This window comes from Lithobates pipiens, unplaced genomic scaffold (genome assembly GCF_037356315.1).
Source record: "Lithobates pipiens isolate NorthernLeopardFrog02 unplaced genomic scaffold, aLitPip1_a1.2 Scaffold_166, whole genome shotgun sequence".
In the NCBI taxonomy this organism is placed as follows: Eukaryota; Metazoa; Chordata; class Amphibia; order Anura; family Ranidae; genus Lithobates; species Lithobates pipiens.
The window spans coordinates 571041-594282 of NW_027507752.1; the positions used below are offsets into that span (position 1 = coordinate 571041).

General features: G+C 43.1%; 1 protein-coding gene across 2 annotated transcripts in view; it reads right to left on the minus strand.

Annotated features, from left to right (window-relative positions):
* Positions 1-23242, minus strand: part of PTPN18 (protein tyrosine phosphatase non-receptor type 18) — a 122739-nt gene that overhangs the window by 18022 nt on the left and 81475 nt on the right. For both annotated transcript variants that reach the window (XR_013276533.1, XM_077484846.1), the window contains exons 10-14: positions 22817-22894; positions 21166-21255; positions 12613-12701; positions 4923-5266; positions 342-409 (exon numbers count right to left, since the gene is read on the minus strand). Coding sequence is in view for 1 of the 2 variants with exons in the window: in XM_077484846.1 (XP_077340972.1) it covers positions 342-409; positions 4923-5266; positions 12613-12701; positions 21166-21255; positions 22817-22894 (669 nt within the window). In the remaining variant the exon portion in view is untranslated. The remainder of the gene's footprint in view (positions 1-341; positions 410-4922; positions 5267-12612; positions 12702-21165; positions 21256-22816; positions 22895-23242) is intronic.

Consider the following 23242-nt stretch of genomic DNA (forward strand, 5'->3'; position numbering starts at 1 on the left):
TTTGTCTGTCTATTCCTGAGTTTACAAGCATTTACGTACGTGTTTTTTTTTCATGGGCCTTCTACGGTGTCCTTTCTTTGAAGGCCATGCTAGAGTCATGCTAAAAAATGAAAAGCTCATAATTCAGTGACATTTCATGATTTAAGTATAGTTTATATAGGTGACGTGGACTTAAATAATCGCTGGGTCTCATTTATCAAACTCTGAGAATAGTACAGCTTTTGTTCATTAAATACAACAGACCCCACCACCGTGCTCGGCAAAGTAAACAGATAATCTGATTGGCTGTATGTGATATATCAAGAGGAGGAACATTATGTGGTCTTTGCTCAGATACTTACACTTGGTGTATTTTGGCTCCATCTGATGTCTCCCTTTGAATTATGGAACGACGGTGTCTTTTTAAGGACTGTGATGGGAAGAAAGCCATAGTGTATTAAACCTTCTCAGATCTTTTACATTTCTAACTGTTATGTTGTTGCAAGTGTTGTACTTAAAATGCTGGTAAGAACAACTACCATGGGAAGGAGGTAAATTCATCGAAATAACACACCTACAGTCATAGAAGAACGGACATATCCACAGATGTAGAAACCACAGAAGAGCAGACACACCTATAGACAGGCACATAACAATAGACACACACATATATATATACTGTAACAGGAGAACCGTCACATATACAGGACAACAGATATGTCTGCAGTTACAGAGCAGTACAAAGACTCACAGACACATCACAATAAATACATCTACAAACACGCTTACAGCCACAGCACAACACAATAACTAAAGTTGCAGAACAAGACACACACATTTCAACAGCCACAAAACACACACAGGGGCCACTTACAGAGCTGCTGCATCTCATATCAAATTGTTTAATCATTTTTGTTTCCAACTATGATAAATATTAGGTAAAATGTATGTATAACCAAAACTTCTTAAAGCGGAGGTCCACCCTAAAGTGGACCTTCCGCTCATCGGAACCCTCCCCCCCTCCGGTGCCACAATCGGCACCTTTCAGGGGGGTGGGGGGTGCAGTTACCTGGATAATCCAGGTATCTGCACCCACTTCCGGGATAGCTCTCTGCGCAAAGGGGCGTAACGTACGCCCCTTTCCGCAAGTGCCCGCCCCTTCCCGCAAGTGCCCCGCTGCCTGCTGGGAAACACACAGATCCCAGAGGCAGCGGGGACCGTCCTTATTGCGCAGCGCGATTCGCGCATGCGCAGTAGGGAACCGGGAAATGAAGCCGCAAGGCTCCACTTCCTGAATCCCATACCCAAGATGGCGGCGGCAGGACCCGACAGGCGACCTAGAGATCGGCTTCGGGTGCCGACATCGCGGGCGCGCTGGACAGGTAAGTGTCACTATTTTAAAAGTCAGCAGCTGCAGTATTTGTAGCTGCTGGCTTTTAAAAAAAAAAAAAAAACGCGGAGTCCCGGCGGACTCCCGCTTTAAGATACAAAAAGTAAGGGTTAGAACGTCTGTCAGGTTATTTTTTATTGTGTAGATTTCCAATTTCCAGTCTCAAAGACACAACAAGTAGTGAACGGTGCGGGGAATTCCCTTCCTGCACAATTTGTCCTCAAAACAAGCGTCCCCACTCGAAGATTTACCTTCACCTCTTGTTTTGGTGACAACTCTAAAAATGTGGATTTCCCCTCGTTTTCTGTCTCTGTGACAGGCGTGTTTCAAGTTTTGCAGCCAAATTGGGATAGCATCTAATTTATGTTTGCTACAAGTTCCGACTAATATAGCATATCCCTAAAAATATATATTGTAATTGCTGATTATTATTATTATTATTCAGGATTTATATAGCGCCAACAGTTTGCACAGCACTTTACAATATGAGGGCAGACAGTACACTTACAATACAAACCAATACAGGAGGGATCAGAGGGCCCGGCTCCTTAGAGCTTACAATCTAGAAATTACCTTCTTAACCCCCCTGGCGGTATTCCCGAGTCTGGCTCGGGGTGAAAATTCAGTACCATTAGCGGTAACCCCGAGCCAGATTCAGGACCACATCGCTGGATACAGGGAGTGCTTACTTACCTTCTCCCCTGGATCCAGCGATGTCCCCCCTGCTGTGTGAGCGGCTCATCCTCCGCTCGATTTATCACATCGCCGGGCTCCGTTCCCTGCGAGCGCTGTGACGCACGGGGACGGAGAATGGCGCCAAATTCAAAAAGTGAAACACACATTACATACAGTATATAGTAATCTTACAGATTACATTGCTCTATGTAATAATCTCACATCCCCTTTGTCCCTAGTGGTCTCTCCAGTGTCCTGCATGCAGTTTTATATTATAAAAACTGTTCTTTATGCCTGGAAACTGGAGATTGTCCATAGCAACCAAAACTGTCCCTTTACATCAAAAATTATTTTAGACCAGCTAGAAAATAGCGATAATAAATTAGAATCACTCGCAGAAGTCCCAAGTGACTGTACGGCGTATCACGGCGCGGGGCGCCGCTCGCGCATGCCCAGTGGGTGCCCGGCTGTGAAGCTACAGCCGGGTGCCCACAGTACGAATGACGGTGCTGCGAGCGGAGCAGGGAACAGGGGGGGGGGCTTCGTTCCCCCGGCATCGCTGGACCCTGGGACAGGTAAGTGTCCGATTATTAAAAGTCAGCAGCTGCAGTATTTGTAGCTGCTGACTTTTAATTTTTTTTTTTTTAGGGGGCTCCCCACTTTAAAGATGTGATAAATTTGTGTTTCAGGGATAAATTTTTTTGGCATCAAAATATTTCCACCCAAAAATTCTGTGCTAAAAACAATGTACCAGACATACGTAACACATCCATAGAACACCAGACACCCTTCAAGCCACAGCACAGCATACGGGCCTAGAGGTACACTGTTACAGAACAGGAGACATTCACAGACACAGCAGATAACTCGGCCATGATTACATGTAAACCAAAGAACAGGAAGAATCAATCAGAATGATGAGCCTGGAACGCAGACAGTAACACATAGAGACAAACAGTAGGAACGTTGCTTTATTAAACGAATTACAAACAGACGAAAAGTACAGAATGAACAGACATTTTACCCACCGCCTCACAAACACAAACCTGACATCACAAATATTACATTTTATTATTTTATAAATACATATATATATATATATACGACTGCACAAAAATGATTTTAAGCGCCCTGCGCTTGTATGACAGGTTCCTTGTATTTACAGTCTTGTAAATAAATTAAAAAGGTAAGGCGGTAGAATATAGCTATAGTAAATCTGTGATGTACCTAAAATACCAAATTTACCTAAAAAAAATAATATATAGTGCATTTTCAGTGAGCTTATATTTTGATCTATTATTGTAGTGTTTACCTGAAAATTACATTTTTTACATGCATAGGTTTTGTACTGTATTAAAGCTGAAGTTTAGGTATGTGTTTTATTTTTTGGGAATAGTTACTATGGTCTAGCTTTGATGAATGTATGCATACCTTGCATTCGATCAATCCCTGTGTAGGCTGCAAATCACTGTAGTAGTCAGTGCTATTATAGTGAGAGCCGCCATCTTCCAGGCCAAGCTGCTGCAGTTCTTGCATAGTAACCAAAACCCAGTGGCGTAACTAGAACCTTCAGGGCCCCCGATGCAAGAAACCATGAAGGGCCCCCCTGAACCCCAGCCAGGGCCCTTCCCTCCGAGTCTGGCGGTGGAACTCCAGGGTGTGGTCACAGGTATGACCTTTGTGAGCCCTGTAGTTCCACCACTGGCATCAGTAGTTTTTTTTTATTATTTTTATTTTTAGGTGCCCCATCTGGCTGGGGAGAACAGACATTGGACTGAGCGGCAATGCATGGAGCAGGAGAGGGGTACTCTGAGGAGCCGGCTGAGGACACAGGTCATGCGGGGAATGCACAACTAAAGAGCAGCCAGTGCGATAGTCGAGCATGGAACTCTGCTAGTCACCCTCCACCTCCAGCCACCAGTTTGCATGGTGCACTGGTACCCCTAGCTGCTTATGCTGCTGCCGGCCATATGTAGAGGGGGCTGCATGGGCCCCCTGCAGCACAGGGCCCAGTTGCGGTCGCGACTGCTGCACCCCCTATAGTTACTCCCCTGCCAAAACCTGAAGAAGGGTACTGAGAATGTGGACAGGAGGTGCTCTACTTTTTCTCAGAAACCAGAAATCCGTTTTAATTTTAGTGGTGTTAGATTAATTGATCATCAGCGCAACTTCCGATCATTGCTACGGGTTACTGAACCTTGTATTTTTGCTCTTTGACTTGTGCAACATGCTTGTTAAGGGACACAGCAGAAACACAGGCCCAGAAGTAAGATAATAAAATAAACTGCTGTGTAGTTCCAGTGGACGGAAGTGATTTTTGTTAGAGGAGATTTTGTTAGAGGATTCTTACTATATATATGTGTATGAATAAATTAGAATCACTCGCAGAATTGAGGGATAGCGATTTGTGGGGAGATCCGTCATTAAATACTGAAAAGTAATGACAGCGACAATTCTGCAACTCAGCAAATTTCAGTGTTTTTGATTTGATTACATTATTGAATCATTTTTATTTTTATTATATTATTATTTAGTATAATTCTTTATAGTTATTTATAAAAAATTTTTTTTTTTACACTGACACAGAATAATTAGCAGTTACATCTAAATAGTCATTATTGGTAATACCTCAAACAATAAAAAAGGCCTGTAGTGCATTTAACGTCTACTCCTATTTACAATAACCACTTCTAAAGTGAAGACCGGAAAGGGAACACTCTTGAGGTCTCACAGCCTTGGACCACCCTTTATTCAGCAATGGCAACAGTAAAAAAAAAAAATTCTCACTCTATTTCCCCGGGTATAAAGCAGCAAAAAGAGCGAATTCCTCCTGGAAGGAGTTCGAATACACTAAACCTGTCCCTATCTACTTCTTTACCTGCACTGGAAGCGTTGACCTGGCTATAATTATTAGCTGTAGCCTCTGGAGGACCTGGCGAACCAGCTAAAGCATAGGAGGACGAGACTGGCAAGGTGGTGGTTGGACTGTTGGATGCCCTGTTGGGTTTAGGAGCCACGGTGCTGTACAGCTGGTCTGTGGGCTTGGCAAACATTGTGCGCGGTCTGACGTTATCATATTGGTGGTGAGATGAGGTCGGTGCCCAGTTCTCGGAGGTGGCAGGTAGACTTTTAGACCCAGACGAGACTGATGGAGGTGGTGGCCTCTTTTGCACCACCGCGTACGTATCATTCATGTCTGAGCAGTCCGGCGGGAGCGACATACTGTACCAGGAGAAAGAAAAGGCAGTGAGATGGTTGAATACAAGAACAGCTCTTAGCAATTATAGAACAGCCTTTACTGCTTCTATTGTAGTCTTCACAAGTCATTCATTTCATTTCAATTGAATTCATTTACAATAAACATTTCCTGTCATCGCTTGCTGAAGCGTTCCCATATTCTTAAGATTTGCCTGTCTTTGTCCTCATCTAGTTTTTACAAATTTTTTTTTTTTTTGCAAAATTCTTTTTATTTGGTATTTCCAAGATTTCTTCTGCAGCAATGCAGTAACAATTCAAGTTATAAAGTAAACAAAAAACAAAAAGATAGGAAAAAAAATTACAAATTACAGTGTCGACCTCAGCAAAATACACCAGTTTAAGCTCTCCAGCTGAACATGGGGATGAGGCCACTGACCAAGTACAGTACAATTATTATTATACATGTTTTATATAGCGCCAACAGTTTGCTCAGCGCTTTACAACATGAGGGCAGACATTACATTTATATTACAATTTGGTACAAGAGGAATCGGAGGGCCTGGCTCGTTAGAGCTTACAATCTAAAAAGGGAGGGTCAATTGATACAAAAGGTAATAGCTGTGGGGAATGAGCTGATGGAGGAACTAAAACAGTGTATTAGTTAGAAGCAGGATCGGCTTCTTTGAAGAGAAGGGTTTTCAGGGATTGTCTAAAGATGGATAGATTAGGGGACAATCGGACAGATTGGGGTAGGGAGCTCCAAAGGATGGGAGAAGCTCTGGAGAAATCCTGGAGGCGAGCATGGGGGGAGGAGGTGACAAGGGAACTAGAGAGCAGGAGGTCTTGGGATGACCGAAGAGGGCGGTTTGGTTGGTATTTTGGGACTAGGGCCGCGTACACACGGGCGGATTGTCTGGCCAACTAAGTTCGTCAGACAATCCGACAGACAGTCCGTTCAAAATTTGCATGAACGGACTTGACCACACACGATGAGCAGACAGTCCGCTGAAAACTTGCGCGATGACGTGTACAGCACGTACGACGGGACTAGAAAAACGACGTCTTATACACTGCAATGCAACCTTCGGCGTGTAAATCCTTTCTGAGCATGCGCCATACTTAGTCCGTCCAACTTGCCTACACACGAGCGGACTGTCCGCTGAAACCAAGTTTGGACGGACAAAACCAAGTTTGAACGGACAAAATTTCGGAAATTCCGTAAGACTTTGTTCGTCAGACAGTCCGCTGAAAAAGTCCGCTGAAGCCCACACACGAGCGGATTGTCCGCTGAAACACTGTTCAGCGGACTAAGTTGGACAGACAATCCGCCCGTGTGTACGCGGCCTTGGTCAGTGATGTAGCTGGGGGCAGAGTTATGGATGGCTTTGTAAATTATTGTTAGTACTTTGAATTTTATTCGTTGGGTGAGTGGAAGCCAGTGCAGGGATTGGCAGAGAGGGGTGGAGGACACTGAATGGCTGGTAAGGTGGATGAGTCTGGCAGTGGCATTCATTATGGACTGGAGGGGGGATAGTCTGTGTAAAGGTAATCCAACGAGGAGGGAGTTGAAGGAGTCGAGGCGAGAGATGACTAGGGAGTGAATTAGAAGCTTGGTGGTGTCATTAGTTAAAAAGGGGTGTATTCTGGAAATGTTGCGGAGGCGGCATGATTTGGACAGGGCTTGTATGTGGGCCTGAAAGGACAGTTCGGAGTCTAAGGTTACCCCTAGCACCCTGGCATGTGGGGACGAACTGATAGATGTGCCATTGATCTTGACAGAGAAGTCAGGCGAAGGGGCACGTGGGGGAGGAAATATTAAAAGATGTGTGAGGAGATTGATGGGGTGAGCTGAGGGGTAGAGATAGATTTGGGTGTCATCAGCATATAAATGGTAGTGGAAGCCATGGGAGGCTATCAGCTGACCCAGGGAGGACGTGTAGATCGAGAATAGTAGAAGTCCAAGGACAGAACCTTGGGGGACCCCAATGGTAAGAGGAGTTAGAGAAGAGGAAGTGGAGTTGTAAGTGACACTGAAGGTGCGGTGAAATAGGTAAGATTCAAACCAACGGAGAGGGCAGCCATGGAGACCAAGCAAATTGAGTTTTTTGAGGAGGGGGTGATCAACTTTATCAATGTGGCCCTCAATTCAACAATAATATAAGGAAGAGCAGCATAAGTCAATCCCCACCCACCACCCACAAACAGTGCCAACAGTTTATAATTCAGAGTATTTGGCAGCCGTCAAAAATGATTTTTACAATACTAGACACACAGGAAACATCCTTTGAACCCCACACTTCATACTCAAGCGAGAAAATGCTCCTTAGTGAGAAATTGACAGGAAGCACCATCTGTACCCATTGTATTGTAAATGGGGACTTATTTTAAATGCACCCGCTTCAATCTGAGGCTGCATCCAAGGAGGCCAGCCAACCGCCCCAGATTTTTTTCAAACTTGGTGAAGGCTCCCCAAATGGTGTAGGTGGCTTTATATAAAGGCACTGCTTTATTGACCAATCATTTCCAGGGTGCTAAGGACGGTGCCAATGTTTTTATCCAGGACAAGATAATTTTGTTTCCTAGCATAAAATAATAATAATGTGAGGAAAGTGCATATGGCTTTGGTAGTAGCCAAGGAATCCACCAGGCTTAACAAACATGCTTCCACCGTAAGGGGAACTGAAATACTAGTGATTGAGCTTATACAGGCCAAAACCTTCCGCCAGAACTGCACAATAGCCGGACAGTCCCAGAAGATATGCATAATGTCTGCATCTAGTGTGGAGCAGCGCCAACACAAAGATTGTTAAAGAGGAAGTAAACCCTGATGGGTGTTACTTCCTCTTTGATTCCCTGCAAAGGTAAAGCATAATGGACTACTATGCATCGCATCGCATCGCATCACATCGCATAGTAGCCCATTATGTGTCACTTACCTGACACAGGAGCCAGCGATGTCACCGCTGTCCCCTGTAGTCTGGAGCATCATCTTTTTCCGGTTATCGCTGCTCCGGCCACTCACAGCGCCGGAGCAGCGATGACGTCACTCCCGCACATGCGCACGGGAGCCGCCACTAACGACATATCGCCGTAGACAGCTGTCACTGTCTTTTAGTAAATATCTCCTAAACCGTGTAGGTTTAGGAGATATTTCTTTGACCTAGGCTTACCTGTAGGTCAAAGTGGTTTGTAAGGGTTTACAAAGTGGTTTGTAAGGGTTTACAACCACTTTAATCCCTATATATTTTTGCCAATCTAGCCGGTGTGAGAATGACCCTATGGAGAAACTTATAATGTATTAAACGGTCTCTAGTAGACACCAGTCTGTTAAAGGGGACATCCCAAATATCCTCCCAATCCTCTCGGTCTAAACTACGAGCCACCGCAACCCACACTAACACACAGGGGCCTCAGCAGTTTGAGAGTTTCAGGGAATAAGTCCTTGTAAATGGTAGACAATGGCTTGGTCAGTGAGTAAACCCCGATTAGTACTTCCATATCACTGGCCTCCAAATTTAGGACTGTTTCCAAATTGGGACTGGAATGCGTGCCGCAGTTGTAAGTATCTGGAGAAATGACAATTGAGTGGCCTAAAATGTTTTTTTTAAAACATCAAAAGTTACCAGTACACCGTGACACTATGTGCTGCAGAGTCCTAATTCTGTACTTCGTCCAAACCACTGGGTCCGAATACGTATAGAAATGCGCTAACTTTGGATTCTTTCACAATGGCTCATGAGGAGACTGTCAAGAAGAGCACCCTGAGGTGTAACCCCTCACCCCTCACCACGCTTTGAGCACAGAGCGCATAGAGCAGGTAATGTTGTGGGGAGACTTCGTACCTCAATATAATAAATGGTTAAGGGCCTCATACAAACCCAAACACACAGCCTCTAAAGACGCCGAAGCATCATCATAGGGAGTCGTGAGCCAAAGGTGTTCGGAAACCAACTGCCCAGCCAGAAGTTATAGAAACTTGCTATTGCCAACCCCCCTTCCTTCTATTACCATTTTAAGACGAGGGGCCCCACCAGACCACAAAAAGAATGAAAGGAGACTGTCTATAGAACTGAAAATTGCATTGGGTATCCACACTGGGGAATTTCTGAAAACGTATAAAAATAAGGGAATCATTTTCATTTTTATCAGATTTATTTTACCTATTAAGGAAAGTGGAAGATTCATCCAGGCATTCCATCTGTGTTTAAGATAAGTGAGGAGTAGGGAGGCAATTAAGGTAATATAATCTATAGTCACAGAACTGGTCACAGTAAGGCCTAAATACCATAAATTAGAAACCCATTCAAGAGGGACATCTGGGTCTGTAGGCCCTCGAGTTGGATGAGAACGCAGCGGGAGAATTTTAGGACTTAAGGCTCGTGCCCACTATAAGAAAATCGGGCGAACATTTTCGTCTAAAGAATTTTTGTACGATTTTGTGTGTACACAACTTTCGACAGCCGAATTCCAAATTTTCGTACGCGGGGAAAAAAATAAAAAATATTTTCTCTAATGGGAACAAAATGAACTATTTTTGTTTAATGTGTACCGTTTTCGGACGATTTTCGTACAAGAAAAATCAGAAAAGAAAGACGATGCATGATCAGAAACAATAAACAACAAAAAAAAGCCTTTGTCGTCTGAGAATTTTCGTTCATCGGTTTGGATTTGCTGTGAAACAACGAGGAAAATCGGACGATCGTTCTCCCAATTTTCTTAGTAGTGTGTAACCCACTTTAGTCTAGTTTACCTTCAAGCCGGACACCACAGAAAACCTATCTAGGATAGTTAATGCTTCCTGTAGTGAAGAGCCAGTGTCTCTAAGAAATAACACAAGGTCATTGGCATACCGGGCCGTGGTTTTTGTGAGGCTACCCACCCGGATTCCCTGCAGAGATGGATAGGAGTGCAGCGTGATCGGTAAAGGCTCCATCATGACCGTGCACAACCCCGGGGACAAAGGGCACCCTGCCTAGTGCCCATGAACACTGGAAAGGCCTCTGACCTGACACATAGCCATAGTTTTTACAACTCTTTAATGGGAATCTCTGCTGTAGTTGTTTCTATTTAGTAGTTAAAGAGACGCTACCCCCAGACCAATAATTGCAACACAAATCTTCTTGTAAGATAATAAGTGCATTTAACACTTTATGAAAACTATTATCTGTAAAAAAATACTTTTTGCAGATATCCAAAAGCCCTTACACCAGGGGTGCCCAACACGCAGCCCGCTGGCCCTTTATGTGTGGCACACAGTGTCCTGAGCCGCCACTTGTTGGGCACCACTTTGTAGAATGGCAGAGATCTGCCGGGTGCTGAAACGCTTTCTGTGTTCCATCACCTGGCAGTGAATAACACTGTAAGGTAGGCAAAGTTATCTCCTAAATAAACAATAATAAAACTCAAAAAGTGCAGTGCTAAAATATTTTGCAATTATATAACAAAAAATATACACAGAAATAAAAAAATGTATATCATGGGCCTCTTGGCTGCTTCTCTGATGAATGCTCTCCTTGGCCAGCCTGTCAGTTTAGGTGGACGGCCGTGTCTTGGTAGGTTTGCAGTTGTGCCATACTCTTTCTATTTTTGGAGGATGGATTGAACAGAGCTCCGTGAGATGTTCAAAGCTTGGGAGATTTTTATTATAACCTAACCCTGCTTTATACTTCTCCACAATTTCATCCCTGACCTGTCTGGTGCGTTCCTTGGCCTTCGCAATGCGGTTTTTCCACTAAGGTTCTCTACAAACCTCTGGGGGCTTCACAGAACAGCTGTATTTATACTGATATTAATTTAGACACAAGTGGACTCTATTTACTAATTAGGTAACTTCTAAAGGCAATTGGTTCCACTAGATTTTAGTTAGGGGTATCAGAGTAAAGGGAGTGAATACAAATGCACGCCACACTTTTTTAGATATTTATTTTTAAAAAATTTATAAAAACAATGTATAATTTTCCTTCCACTTCACAATTAAGTGCCACTTTGTGTTGGTCTATCACATAAAATGCCAATAAAATATGTAGCACCCTCTACTTAGGTAGGTGCTAGAGGTGAGATTTTTGTGAGAGTGCAGGTAAGTTTAAGCAGGCCTAGATAGAAGCTAAAAAGAGTACTGCGGTCCCTGCCTGCAAATGGCAATCTCTAGGGCCTGACTGAGTCAGAGTTGGACCTAACCATGTGCCAGCTGTCCTGGAGTTAAGTTTTGTGCGAGAGAGAGAGAGAGAGAGAGAAAGAGAGAGAGAAAGTGATAGTCTGCAAGCAAGTGTTGTGTAGGAGGAGTTTGAAGAAGTGTACAAGGAGTGTACATAGTTCTCTCCCAAATCGATTGTTCTAAAATTCTACTGGGCATTCCATATATTCCCATCCAAGTTCAAATCCCTCAATAAAAATACAAAAACAAGCATATGGACTGTTACATAGTTGGTAAGGTTGAAAAAAGACACAAGTCCATTGAGTCCAACCTGTGTGACCTTACCCTGATCCCCCCTAACGCCCCGGGGGATCAGGGTAAGGTCCTTCCTCGTGGAGGACAATGGTACACCCGTTGCGTGTTTTTGTGTTACACTCTTGATGTGTGTGCACTTTTTTTGGCACCGGGTGGAAGTTTTTGGGTGTGTTTTTCAAGCCACAGGCTTTTCAAAAAAAATCCCAGGGGGCACTCATGGGGCTGCACAGTCTGCACGGCGGGACGTCTGCCTCTCTTTATAAATAAGCCACTTTATCTGAGCAGCTGTATGCTAAAAGTTGAAATTAGGCTTGCTGAAGGATAGTAAGCAAATATTTTTTGGTCAACAAACTGTATTTGCCGGGCATTTGCGGGACTTTTTTTTTTCATTGTGAGGTACAAATGATCAATGCGGGTGATTTTATTTTATGCAAAACCAATAAGAAAATTCTTTATAAATGGTCAGTGATAGGATTGAAAAGGGCAGAAGAATCGAGGAGCCCACCGTAGTCAATGAAAAAGGAGTTTCTTCGCGATGTAGCTGCACAGACAGAAAGTGAGCTCCGATTGGCTGTTCTGGGGAAACGGCATATTCCCTTTATATGCAAATCTCTTTGCTGGTCACTCAGCTAGAAAGCCGTTACATTGGGGGATACAAACTGCTATGCACGCACTTCTTTTTAGGAGCATGGCTAAGACAGAAATAAAAACCTGCCTGAGGGTAAAATAATAACAATTTACAGGAAAACCCGTTTGCGATCAGTCCTAAATACACACGCAACTGGTTTGGCAGGGGTTCAACGTTAACGCCATCTACTCTTTTAAGACATGTTGACATGCGTGTATGAAACACAAAAACATTTTGAAGACATAGGGAACATCTTGTTTGATATGGTTTCCCTTTTCAGCATTGACTACTCACCATGGACTGAGATCCTTCCTCCGCTGCAGGGCCGGGGCACGGGCAATATTCAGCTGAGGTGCCACATCGTCATAATAGGGCGCTTTATTCTATATGGAGAGGGAGCGATACATACAGATGAGTCGGTGCCATAACCATATCTGTGAATAAATCAGGAAGTCCCTCTTCCTGTTTTCAGTGCAAAGTACAAAATATTTAACCCTATTCTGTCTGCATGGGGTTCATTATTCATCAGAGATATAAAAGAAAATGACAGAAAAATTGCACAAGAATTCTGATGGAATGCAATAGGAAAGTGACTGAAACTTTTTTCCATTGTCTCCTTACAGCTCAGCATTGTACAAGTGACTATTGTTTTGTATCACTCTTTTATTTGAAAATGAATTAAAACGATTGAAACAGACATTTCAAATTGTTTTTAATGCTAGCAATAGACGCGATTGGAGTAGAGTGAAGAAAATCTGGCCATACACTAAACATTTTTTCCTTCATCCTGCAGGTTTCCTCTATTAAAGTGGTTGTAAACCCTTACAAACCACCTTGACCTACAGGTAAGCCTAGATTAACCACTTAAGGACCAGGCCTCTTTTTCGGACTTGGTGTTTCCATGTTTAAAACAGTTTTTTTTGCTAGAAAATTACTTAGAACCCCCAAACATTTTATATTGTTCTTTTTCTAACACCCTAGAGAATAAAATGGCGGTCGTTGAAATACTTTTTTTCACACCGTATTTGCGCAGCGGTCTTAGAAGCGCACTTTTTTTGGAAAAAATTCACTTTTTTGAATAAAAAAATAAGACAACAGTAAAATTAGCCCAATTTTTTTTTTTATACTGTGAAAGATAATGGTATGCCGAGTAAATTGATACCCAACATGTCACGCTTCAAAATTGCGTCAGCTCGTGGAATGGCGTCAAACTTTTAGCCTCAAAAATCTCCATAAGCGACATTTAAAAAATTCTACAGGTTGCATTTTTTGCGTTACAGAGGAGGTCTAGGGCTAGAATTATTGCTCTCGCTCTACCGATCGCGGCGATACCTCACATATGTGGTTTGACCACCGTTTTCATATGCGGGCGCTACTCACGTATGCGCTCGCTTCTGTGCGCAAGCTTGTCGTAACGGGGTGTTTTTAAAAAAAAATTTTTTTTTTCTTATTTATTTTAATTTATTTAATTTATTTTTACACTTTTTAAAAAAAATAAATAAAATGGATCACTTTTATTCCTATTACAAGGAATGTAAACATCCCTTGTAATAGAAAAAAGCATGACAGGTCCTCTTAAATATGAGATCTGGGGGGTCAGAAAGTCCTCAGATCTCATATTTGGGCTAAAATGCAAAAAAAATAAAAATAAAAAGAAAATCTGACATTTAAAAAAAAAAATACCTTTAAGAGGTATGGGCGGAAGTGACGTTTTGACGTCGCTTCCGCCCTCCTATGGTATAGAGACGAGTGGGGGCCATCTTAGCCTCACTTGTCTCTATGCCCAACAGACGGAAGGACCCGATCGCCTCCGCCGCTACCGACGGCTCCGGTAAGCGGCGGAAGGTGCGGGAGGGAGGCGGGAGGGGGGGTGGCACCTCTCCCGCCGCCGATAGCGGTGATCTCACGGCGAATCCGCCGCGGAGACCACCGTTATCGTACAGCCGACCGCCGCCTGAAGAGATGGATATCTCGGTTGTGGCAGCAGCTGCTGCCGTTACCGAGATATCCCTCTTCAAAAAATGGACGTACATCGTCGTGCGGCGGTCGGCAAGTGGTTAAGGCTTACCTGTAGGTTCAAGAAATATGTCCTAAACCTATACGGTTTAGGAGATATTTGCCAAAAGACAGGCATCGCTGTCTACGACGCATGCGCCGTAGACAGCGGCACGCAGGCGCACTGAGCGCGCCGCAGTTAGCGGCGATATGCCGCGAGTGCTCCGTCTCCATGCTCCGTCGAATGACAGCGCCGGAGCAGCGACACCCACCAAGAAGATGGAGGCTCCATACACAAGGGGACAGCGGTGACATCGCTGGCTCCTGTGTCAGGTAAGTGACACATACTGGACTACTATGCGATGCGATGCGATGCATAGTAGTCCATTATGCTTTACCTTTGCAGGGAATCAAAGAGGAAGTAACACCCATCAGGGTTTACTTCCTCTTTAACACAACACAATGCAGATGAAGGAAACTCCCACTGCGCCTATTGTATTTTGACATCCAACCCCGCAGGCTGCCAAAGCACCCGAACTGCAGCTGCATCTTGTTGAATGCAGCTGCTTTTCAGCTGACAATTTTCCACCTGACTTGTTTGATTTTGAAAGATGTAGGATGGCCCCACTGAGCAAATTTTGGCTAGTTTTTCAGGAACCACCCCAAAAATCATACAATGTATGGTCAGCTTAATTGTCAGAAGACTTGTTTGAAAGATAAGGTCATTCCATAAGCATTTACAATCATTTCTCCAAGGACAAGAAAGGAATCTGTATTGCTTGCATGGAAATTTTACAAAGACCTAAAAATTTCCTGTTACAATAATAGTCCGTGGCCCCCTAGAACCTCCCCTCCTTCCATCCGAGGAGTTAGCTTAATTATGAAAAATGATAGTGAAAGCCTAGAACATCAGTTGGCATTGTCCACTGTCCATGGTCAACCTTCATTTCCTAGTACCTACCATATATACAGAGGTAGAATAACTGTGCTGAAATTGAAATCACCAATAGCAGCAGATGAAAATCACTGACAAAATCACTCAAATTGTAAAAAAAAACAAATTTTTTACTAAATTGAACAGTGATCAACTATGACAGAAATAGTTAAAAGTGGAAAATGGCATGATAAAAAAAAAAGAAGTGATAAAAAGGAAAGGAAATAATCATCGGAGTAAATATAATTTTCCCGACAGACTCCATGGCAGCCTACGTGTGGGTTAACCCCGCCTCCTCTCCAATGCTATAGGGCCCCCCTCCCATAAATTTGAGTTCACCACGAGAGACTGAGTTCTCTTTTTTTGTCCTCCTCATTGGACCTACAAACAATACACTTACGTTTATGGACGTCCAATCGATCGAGGTTGATGCTGGGCATACCTTCTAACGGTGTCAGGATAGCCCAGGACCAGGGCCGGACTTACCATTGGGCTTGACTGGGCTCAAGCCCATGGGCCCCTGCCCAATAGGGGTCCCCGCTGAGATACATAGCCGAGTGTACTCGGCTCGGCTCTGCTCACAGTCCCGCCCTATGATGGACATAACACAGGGACTGGGCGTGACTGTGAGCCGAGCCGAGTACACTCGGTTACTCTCGGCTTTGCTCAGGACTATGAGAGGACCCGAGAGCCACTGTAACAACATATTCAGCCACCCATCGCAGTTTGCTATAGAAGTAACGTTCCATCACTGCCATCCTGCTACACCCCACACTCATCCACAGTAAGGATACACTAAGAAGGGGTAAAGCGGACATGTTGTTACACCCACTGGAGTTTTGCATTTTAGACGTACTTATAACATTAAAGTTAGTATATAGTGAAATACAGGACTTACAACTCTCTCTGACAATTTATTTTAAAAGCAGCGAACTTCTGTCAGATTAGCAATCCCGTGAGATGAGCAGGGTTGCCGCTGCTTTCGAAATTCAAGATCTAAGTAGTCAGATGGAGTTCTAAGTCCTGTATTTCACTATATAAACTGACTTTACTGTTATAAATACGTGCAAAATGCAAAACTCCGGTGGGTGTAACAAGATGTCCACTTTACCCCTTCTTAGTGTATCCTTACTGTGGACTGAAGTATTATCTATGTGTATGGTATAACAACTGCTGGAGTGTGAATTGCCCTGCCCTGAAGTCCGGTTTATATCCTGTTCGACACGGTGGAAAGCACCATCTCTCTCCCACTGGAAAAGATCCCAGTCATCCGAGGGAGAATCTGAAGCTCCTCATGCCTAAAGGCCTCACAGTGCCTAATAATTATCGGCACGATGGTCTCTACGACCCCAATGGTCAAATGGTCTCTGTGGAGGCTACGCCCTTTTCAGACATGGTTCCTTCAACAATGGAATTCAGGGGATGTCAATCAGTTCATTCACATATCCTCATTGACGAGGAACAGTCTCTTCTGGTGGCTCCAGCACAGAAATCTGCTCACCTGTCACTCCATTTCCCCTGTCTCATGGGTCACGGTCACAACTGACGCCAGCGGAGTTCAGAACATCCAAGGGGACTTCCTGTCTCGCACACAATTAGACAACAACGAGTGATCTCTTCATGTGCAGACGTTCAAATGGATTCTGTCCTTGGGAGTCAATCCCGAAGTGGACCTATTTGCATCCCCCTGCAACTTCAAGATCAATAAGTATTACACTTGGGGCCGTTGTAGCCAGGCCTTCGGAGTGGATGCTCTGTCGGATCAGTGGAACTTCAACAGGGCATACGCCATTCCCTCACTCCCGATCATCTTCAAGTTTCTTCGGAGATTCCAAACGGAAGCGGTCAAAGTGGTGGTAATAGCACCTTATGGGCTGAACAGGCCATGGTTGTTTCCCCTCCTGATTCAGCTCAGCTTCCGGGACCTGGTGCCTCTCCCTCCCAAGCCAGACCTTCTCAGGGGGGCAGTCTTGTATCCTTGTCCGGCGATATCGAGACTGATGGTCTGGTTCATGAGAGGGAAAGGCTGGAATCTCTCGGGTGCGCTTCAAGAGTGATCTCCACCCTCATGAGCTCAAGAAAGTCGAGCGTCAATAAGTTTTATGGGAGAATATGGGCCAAGTTCGTTGGATTCTCAATTTCTATGGGCAGATCGTTCAGAGATCCAGGAGTTCAGGATATCCTGAGTTTCCTCCAATCCGGTCTAGATCTATCTCTATCCATCAGCTCCCTAAGGGTCTAAGTCTCAGCCTTGTCGACCTTCTCCGCAATATCATTCAGAGGAATCATAAGAGGATCTTCCCAAGCTGATAATATTATTTATCACAGGTTTTTTTTATAAAGCCCTTAAGGGTTTGTTTACACCGTAGTCCCCAAATCCAGTGTGCAGTTCCACATGCATTTGCAATGCACCTTTGAGCATTCCCTTGTTTTACTATGTTGCACCTGCTGAGCTGAGCCGTTCCAGGAAAGGCATTTGGTAAACTTAGGAGAGGGTCTAATTTTACCAATATTCCAGTGGAGATACCAGACTTATCTAATTTTTAATTGCGGTGAGTGCATCCCCAAAGGGGTGTTCACGTGGTGGATCGGTGACGGTATTCAGGAAAGGAACTTTTTTTTTTAAAACCCTGATGGGACATGGCAACGTACACTGATTTAAGGACTTTTGCATGGACTTTGATGTTGCTTACTTTATGTGTGTGTGATGTTTATAGCCCACTGAATGCGTATTGCACTGAATATTTTAAGATATTTTCTAGCGCTGTTAATGCTGCGAATGTTTTATCTATGCATATTTTCGAATGTTTTGTACTCTTAAAATAGCTGCTATAGGTGTCCGTTTAGTATATTTTGATATTTTGTATCTCTTGAGTTCTCTGCTGTTCTCGGAGATATTTGTTCTCCCCCATGTGGCAGCTTAATATATCATGTAGATCACTTCTCCCATTGAGAATAGATGTGATCTACAAACGCTCTGAGAATCCTGAACGGCTTCTTTTTCTGTAATCTCACGATAGCTCATGAGATTTCAGTATCAGAACCCCAAAGTTAAATACGTAGCATTCCACATACACTGCACATATTAATAAAATATTAAAGATATAATCTCCCTAACCAATAAAGAGACACCCCATAACTGTAAAACATTACAATGATTAATACATAAGCATAACACATGTGCACATTTATGTGAATGGTGTAATCTGAAATGATTGTACTTTATTTATCATGCAGACATGTACCATTCATATAAAAACAATAAATATATATATATTAAATAGTTCTAAATAATTTTAAAAAGCATAACAATAAAAATATTGTTAAATTATAAATTAAATTAAATATTAAATATTAAAAATTAAATATTAAATAAATTAAATAAATTAAATAAATTAAATAAATTAAAAATATAAATTAAAAATAAAAATACAGTCACTGCCCTATGCGAACTGCTGGGAGTGTCAGTGAAACGTTAATGACACTCCCAGATCAGTTCGCATATTGCAGTGCGATCTGCAAACTCGGACAGGAATCAGATCGCATGGTGTGAACACCCATGCGATCCGATTCTGCTGCGGACCAAAAAAAGGGTCCTGTGCGAGTTTGGGGCGGGTGCGATGCAAATTCAGCCATACTATTTAGGCCGGGTTCACACTGCTGCGGGGGGAGATCCGGATGTGATTCGCACCGCACTGCAGTGCAAATCACATCCGATCTCCGTAGCGATGCGAGTTCAGCCATACAGATAGTATGGCTGAATTCGCATCGCTCCCGCAGCAAACTCGCACGGGACCCTTTTTTTGGTCCGCAACAGAATCGGATCGCATGGGTGTTCACACCATGCGATCCGATTCCTGTGCGAGTCTGCAGATCGCACTGCGATATGCGGACGGAACTGGGGGTGTCATTAACATATCATTGACACTCCCAGCCGTCCGCATAGGGCAGTGTGAACTGCCGGCGGGAGGTGTGTGATGCGGTAAAACGCCGCGGATTCGCGGCATTCCCGCATCGCTATAGTGTGAACCTGGCCTAAGGCTGAACTCGCATCGCACAGAGATCGGATGTGATTTGCACTACAGTGCGGTGTGAATCACATCCGGTTCTCGTAACCGCAGCAGTGTGAACCCAGCCTTAGGCCGGGTTCACACCGCTGCGATGCGGGAACGCCGCGAATCCGCGGCGTTTTCCCGCATCGCATTACTCCCACTGCCCTATGCGAACGGCTGGGAGTGTCAATGATATGTTAATGACACCCCCAGTTCCATCCGCATATCGCAGTGCGATCTGCCGACTCGCACAGGAATCGGATCGCATGGTGTGAACCCCCATACGATCCGATTCTGTTGCGGACCAAAAAAAGGGTCCCGTGCGAGTTTGCTGCGGGAGCGATGCGAATTCCGCCATACTATCTGTATGGCTGCACTCGCATCGCTACGGAGATCGGATGTGATTTGCACTACAGTGCGGTGTGAATCACATCCGGTTCTCGTAACCGCAGCAGTGTGAACCCAGCCTTAGGCCGGGTTCACACCGCTGCGATGCGGGAACGCCGCGAATCCGTGGCGTTTTCCCGCATCGCATTACTCCCACTGCCCTATGCGAACGGCTGGGAGTGTCAATGATATGTTAATGACACCCCCAGTTCCATCCGCATATCGCAGTGCGATCTGCCGACTCGCACAGGAATCGGATCGCATGGTGTGAACCCCCATACGATTCGATTCTGTTGCGGACCAAAAAAAGGGTCCCGTGCGAGTTTGCTGCGGGAGCGATGCGAATTCCGCCATACTATCTGTATGGCTGCACTCGCATCGCTACGGAGATCGGATGTGATTTGCGGTGCGAATCACATCCGGATCTCCCCCCGCAGCAGTGTGAACCCAGCCTTATAAACAAATGTGAAGGACTCGGAGGATATATATATATATATATATATATATATATATATATATATATATATACACACATACAGATATATATATATATATATATATATACATACACATACGGACACAACAGATATAAATATATACACACACAGATATAAAAAATTGTATATATATATATATATATATATATATATATATATATGTGTGTGTAATTGGTAATTGTATAGTTAATGTAAATCTAACCTGCTCTTGATGGATGTTCCACTGCAGTAGAGAAATTTTTTACTTTCAGTATTGACCATGCAGGCAGATGGACGAAGGAAGAATCTATTCTCTCTCAGAGATCTCCTGATATCTCCACCTCTGGGCTGGAGAAGCCAGAAAGGAGAACTTGAAAGAGAATCACAGAGATAAAGTGGCATCTCTGTATACTAAACATGCCGTTTCTATTGCAGTCAATGCAGCCGTTCTGTGGACTGAGATGAGAAGAGAAAAATAGTTCTCCATCTTCTGATCTCAGTATATTAAACCTGCAATGCTCTGAGATGAGCAGAGATCATCCTGATCTCAGTTTATCTCAGTTTACTAAACGGACACCATAGTGCGTGGCTTTTAATCTTTGGAGCTTTGGGTTCAGCTACACTTGGTGCGACTGATATTTTTGTATTTGTTAGTATGATTGTTTATTTCCCCCTATTTATTATTGATTGGTTTAGAGAGTGGGGTTAGGGTCCTCTTTACGGAATCCCCCTTATTACGTACATCATAACAAAAATTATTTATGGCTGAAAGCTTGAATACATAGCTCAACCTACTTTACATAGCTCAACCTACTTATGACGAGCAGCAAAGTACATTTGTTTTTTTTGTTTTTTTTATATATATCTATTAAAAATGGCACTACCTCCTTTACAAATTCAGTCTATATACTATATTATATTATAAAAACTGTTAATGTGACAGAATCCTAGATACAAAAAGTAAAAACTATATTAACTTATCTTTCCATTTTTGTCCCCTTACCTGGTGCAGATTTTCATAATTGTGATTTAAATCATTCAGTTGCTTTTCAAACATCTCAGTAACTGCGTGATACAGGAAATCATACTGCTCCTGCAGGGAAAATGTGCATTAGCTACCACAATAAACTGACATTACAGACAAGGCTGTGACAGTGAACAAACAGCAAAACACCAAGAGCTTCAGGTGAAATTGACTAGTGAACTGCTGGTGCTAATCACTGCAAGTCATAAAATATGCTTTGTTTATTTTGCGTTTTACCATAATCCCTTGCGGCCACAGTCAGCAGGCTTCTTACAGAGCTTTACACATGGTTCCTTCTTTGAGAAATATTGTAAAGCCCTGGAAACTAGGAAGCATGGTGGCTTTGGTCAGAAAATAAGGGTAACAGTAATCACAGGGGTTTCGCAAATAGTGCTTCCAGGTACGTAGATGATATATTTTTAAAAATGTTTTTATTTAAGGTCCATACCTTTCAAAAATGACATAAAATGAAAAGGTCAATATGATATAGGAAGAATACAACTGGAGGTATGAATGAGCATGCAGTGCATTAACTAGTGGTATGTAGTACCATGTTGCCTCATATGGGAAATGCAAATGTTAATTGTACTAAAATAAGCAGTGAGCTGCCATAGTCGATCTTCTTCTGTAAATGCTAGTTGCCTGCCTACTATGTTGACCCCACTGTCTTCAGTAAACTGTATACACTGTATAATGTATAAGTATGAGTAGCAAGACAGTCAGAACTCCTGATCTTTTTCTAGGTCACTGAAATAAAGTATTGAAAGCAGAGGATCAGTATGACAGTTCGGTAGATGGCAATCTTCAGAAAGAGGTACAGTAAGCAAAAGCAGCCTGTTTGTCTGCTGGAAGGTTTCCAGTACATGCAAACATTTTTGTGATAAAATATGACATTTTATGCGCTGACCTCTTCAAAAAAACATACCGGGCTGCATTGCTAGGTGTCGGCACACCTATGTTTAGAAGCTCATAGTCAAAATTTACACATTGAGCACCCTGGGGCATCCCACAATGTCCCTTCTTTTTTGGTAGCATCTTAAAAAATAATTTTAGTCAGATTGAAATTATACACATGCAAACCCATAATAACATTGCCTTTAACCGGAATCTGTACTGCTTTTAAGTCATTATTTTAATCTCTTAACAACATGCTAAGCTTGGTCTTACAGGCTAACCTTACCCACTTTGCTGAAGAATGCCTGGGGTTTACAAAACCCAATAGCTCAAGCTCTGATTCACACATACTGGATACTGAACAACTAAAATCTATTCAAACAGCTCCCTATAGAGTTTTAACCAGACAGACAGAAACAGAGAAAAGAAGCCTGAAGCTTCTGCTTTGCTCTCTTTGGAACACTCATAGTGCATTACAAATCCTTTGTCATGGCTGCACCCTGTAAAAAATGTTTCTTTGTAAAACAAAGACTTTATAATAGTAAAAATATAAGATACATGTTTAAATCTTGGGGGGGAATCAAATATAATGTGCAAGCTTCTAGATATGAACAAAACTTCAACAGCCCCAAACCCTCAATGCTTTCTATTTTCAAAGCATTTATATGGAATAGGTAAAATGATATACAGAGTAAAATAAGCACAGCTATTTAATGAAAAGCACGAATGAACACACCTTTGTCTGTATAGCGGAGGGTCTTTGGCGCCTCATCATCATCACAACTTCAAATATACTAAAGTCATTTGGCACCTTCTATAATAAAGAGACATAAGAGGATCCAGATATATATACTTGCTAAATCTGTACATCAACATTGTCTAAATTTCTTCTGTGTAATCTTCATAACAATAACTTTTTCTGGTGTGCTTTGATTTAATGCAAATCAAACATATTTACATCATAGCCATCAAGCTCATTGAATTTTCAGGGTTGTACACCCGTCTTTTAAAACTCCAGCATAAAATCACTTCTATTTGAGCTTATCCCTGGCCATGTAGTCCCTTTTTCAAAATATGCTTCATTCAGGATTTCAGGATTCCTCTCTGCAGGACCAATCTTTATCAACCACGGAGAACTTGAGTTCTACTTATAGCTAAGCTG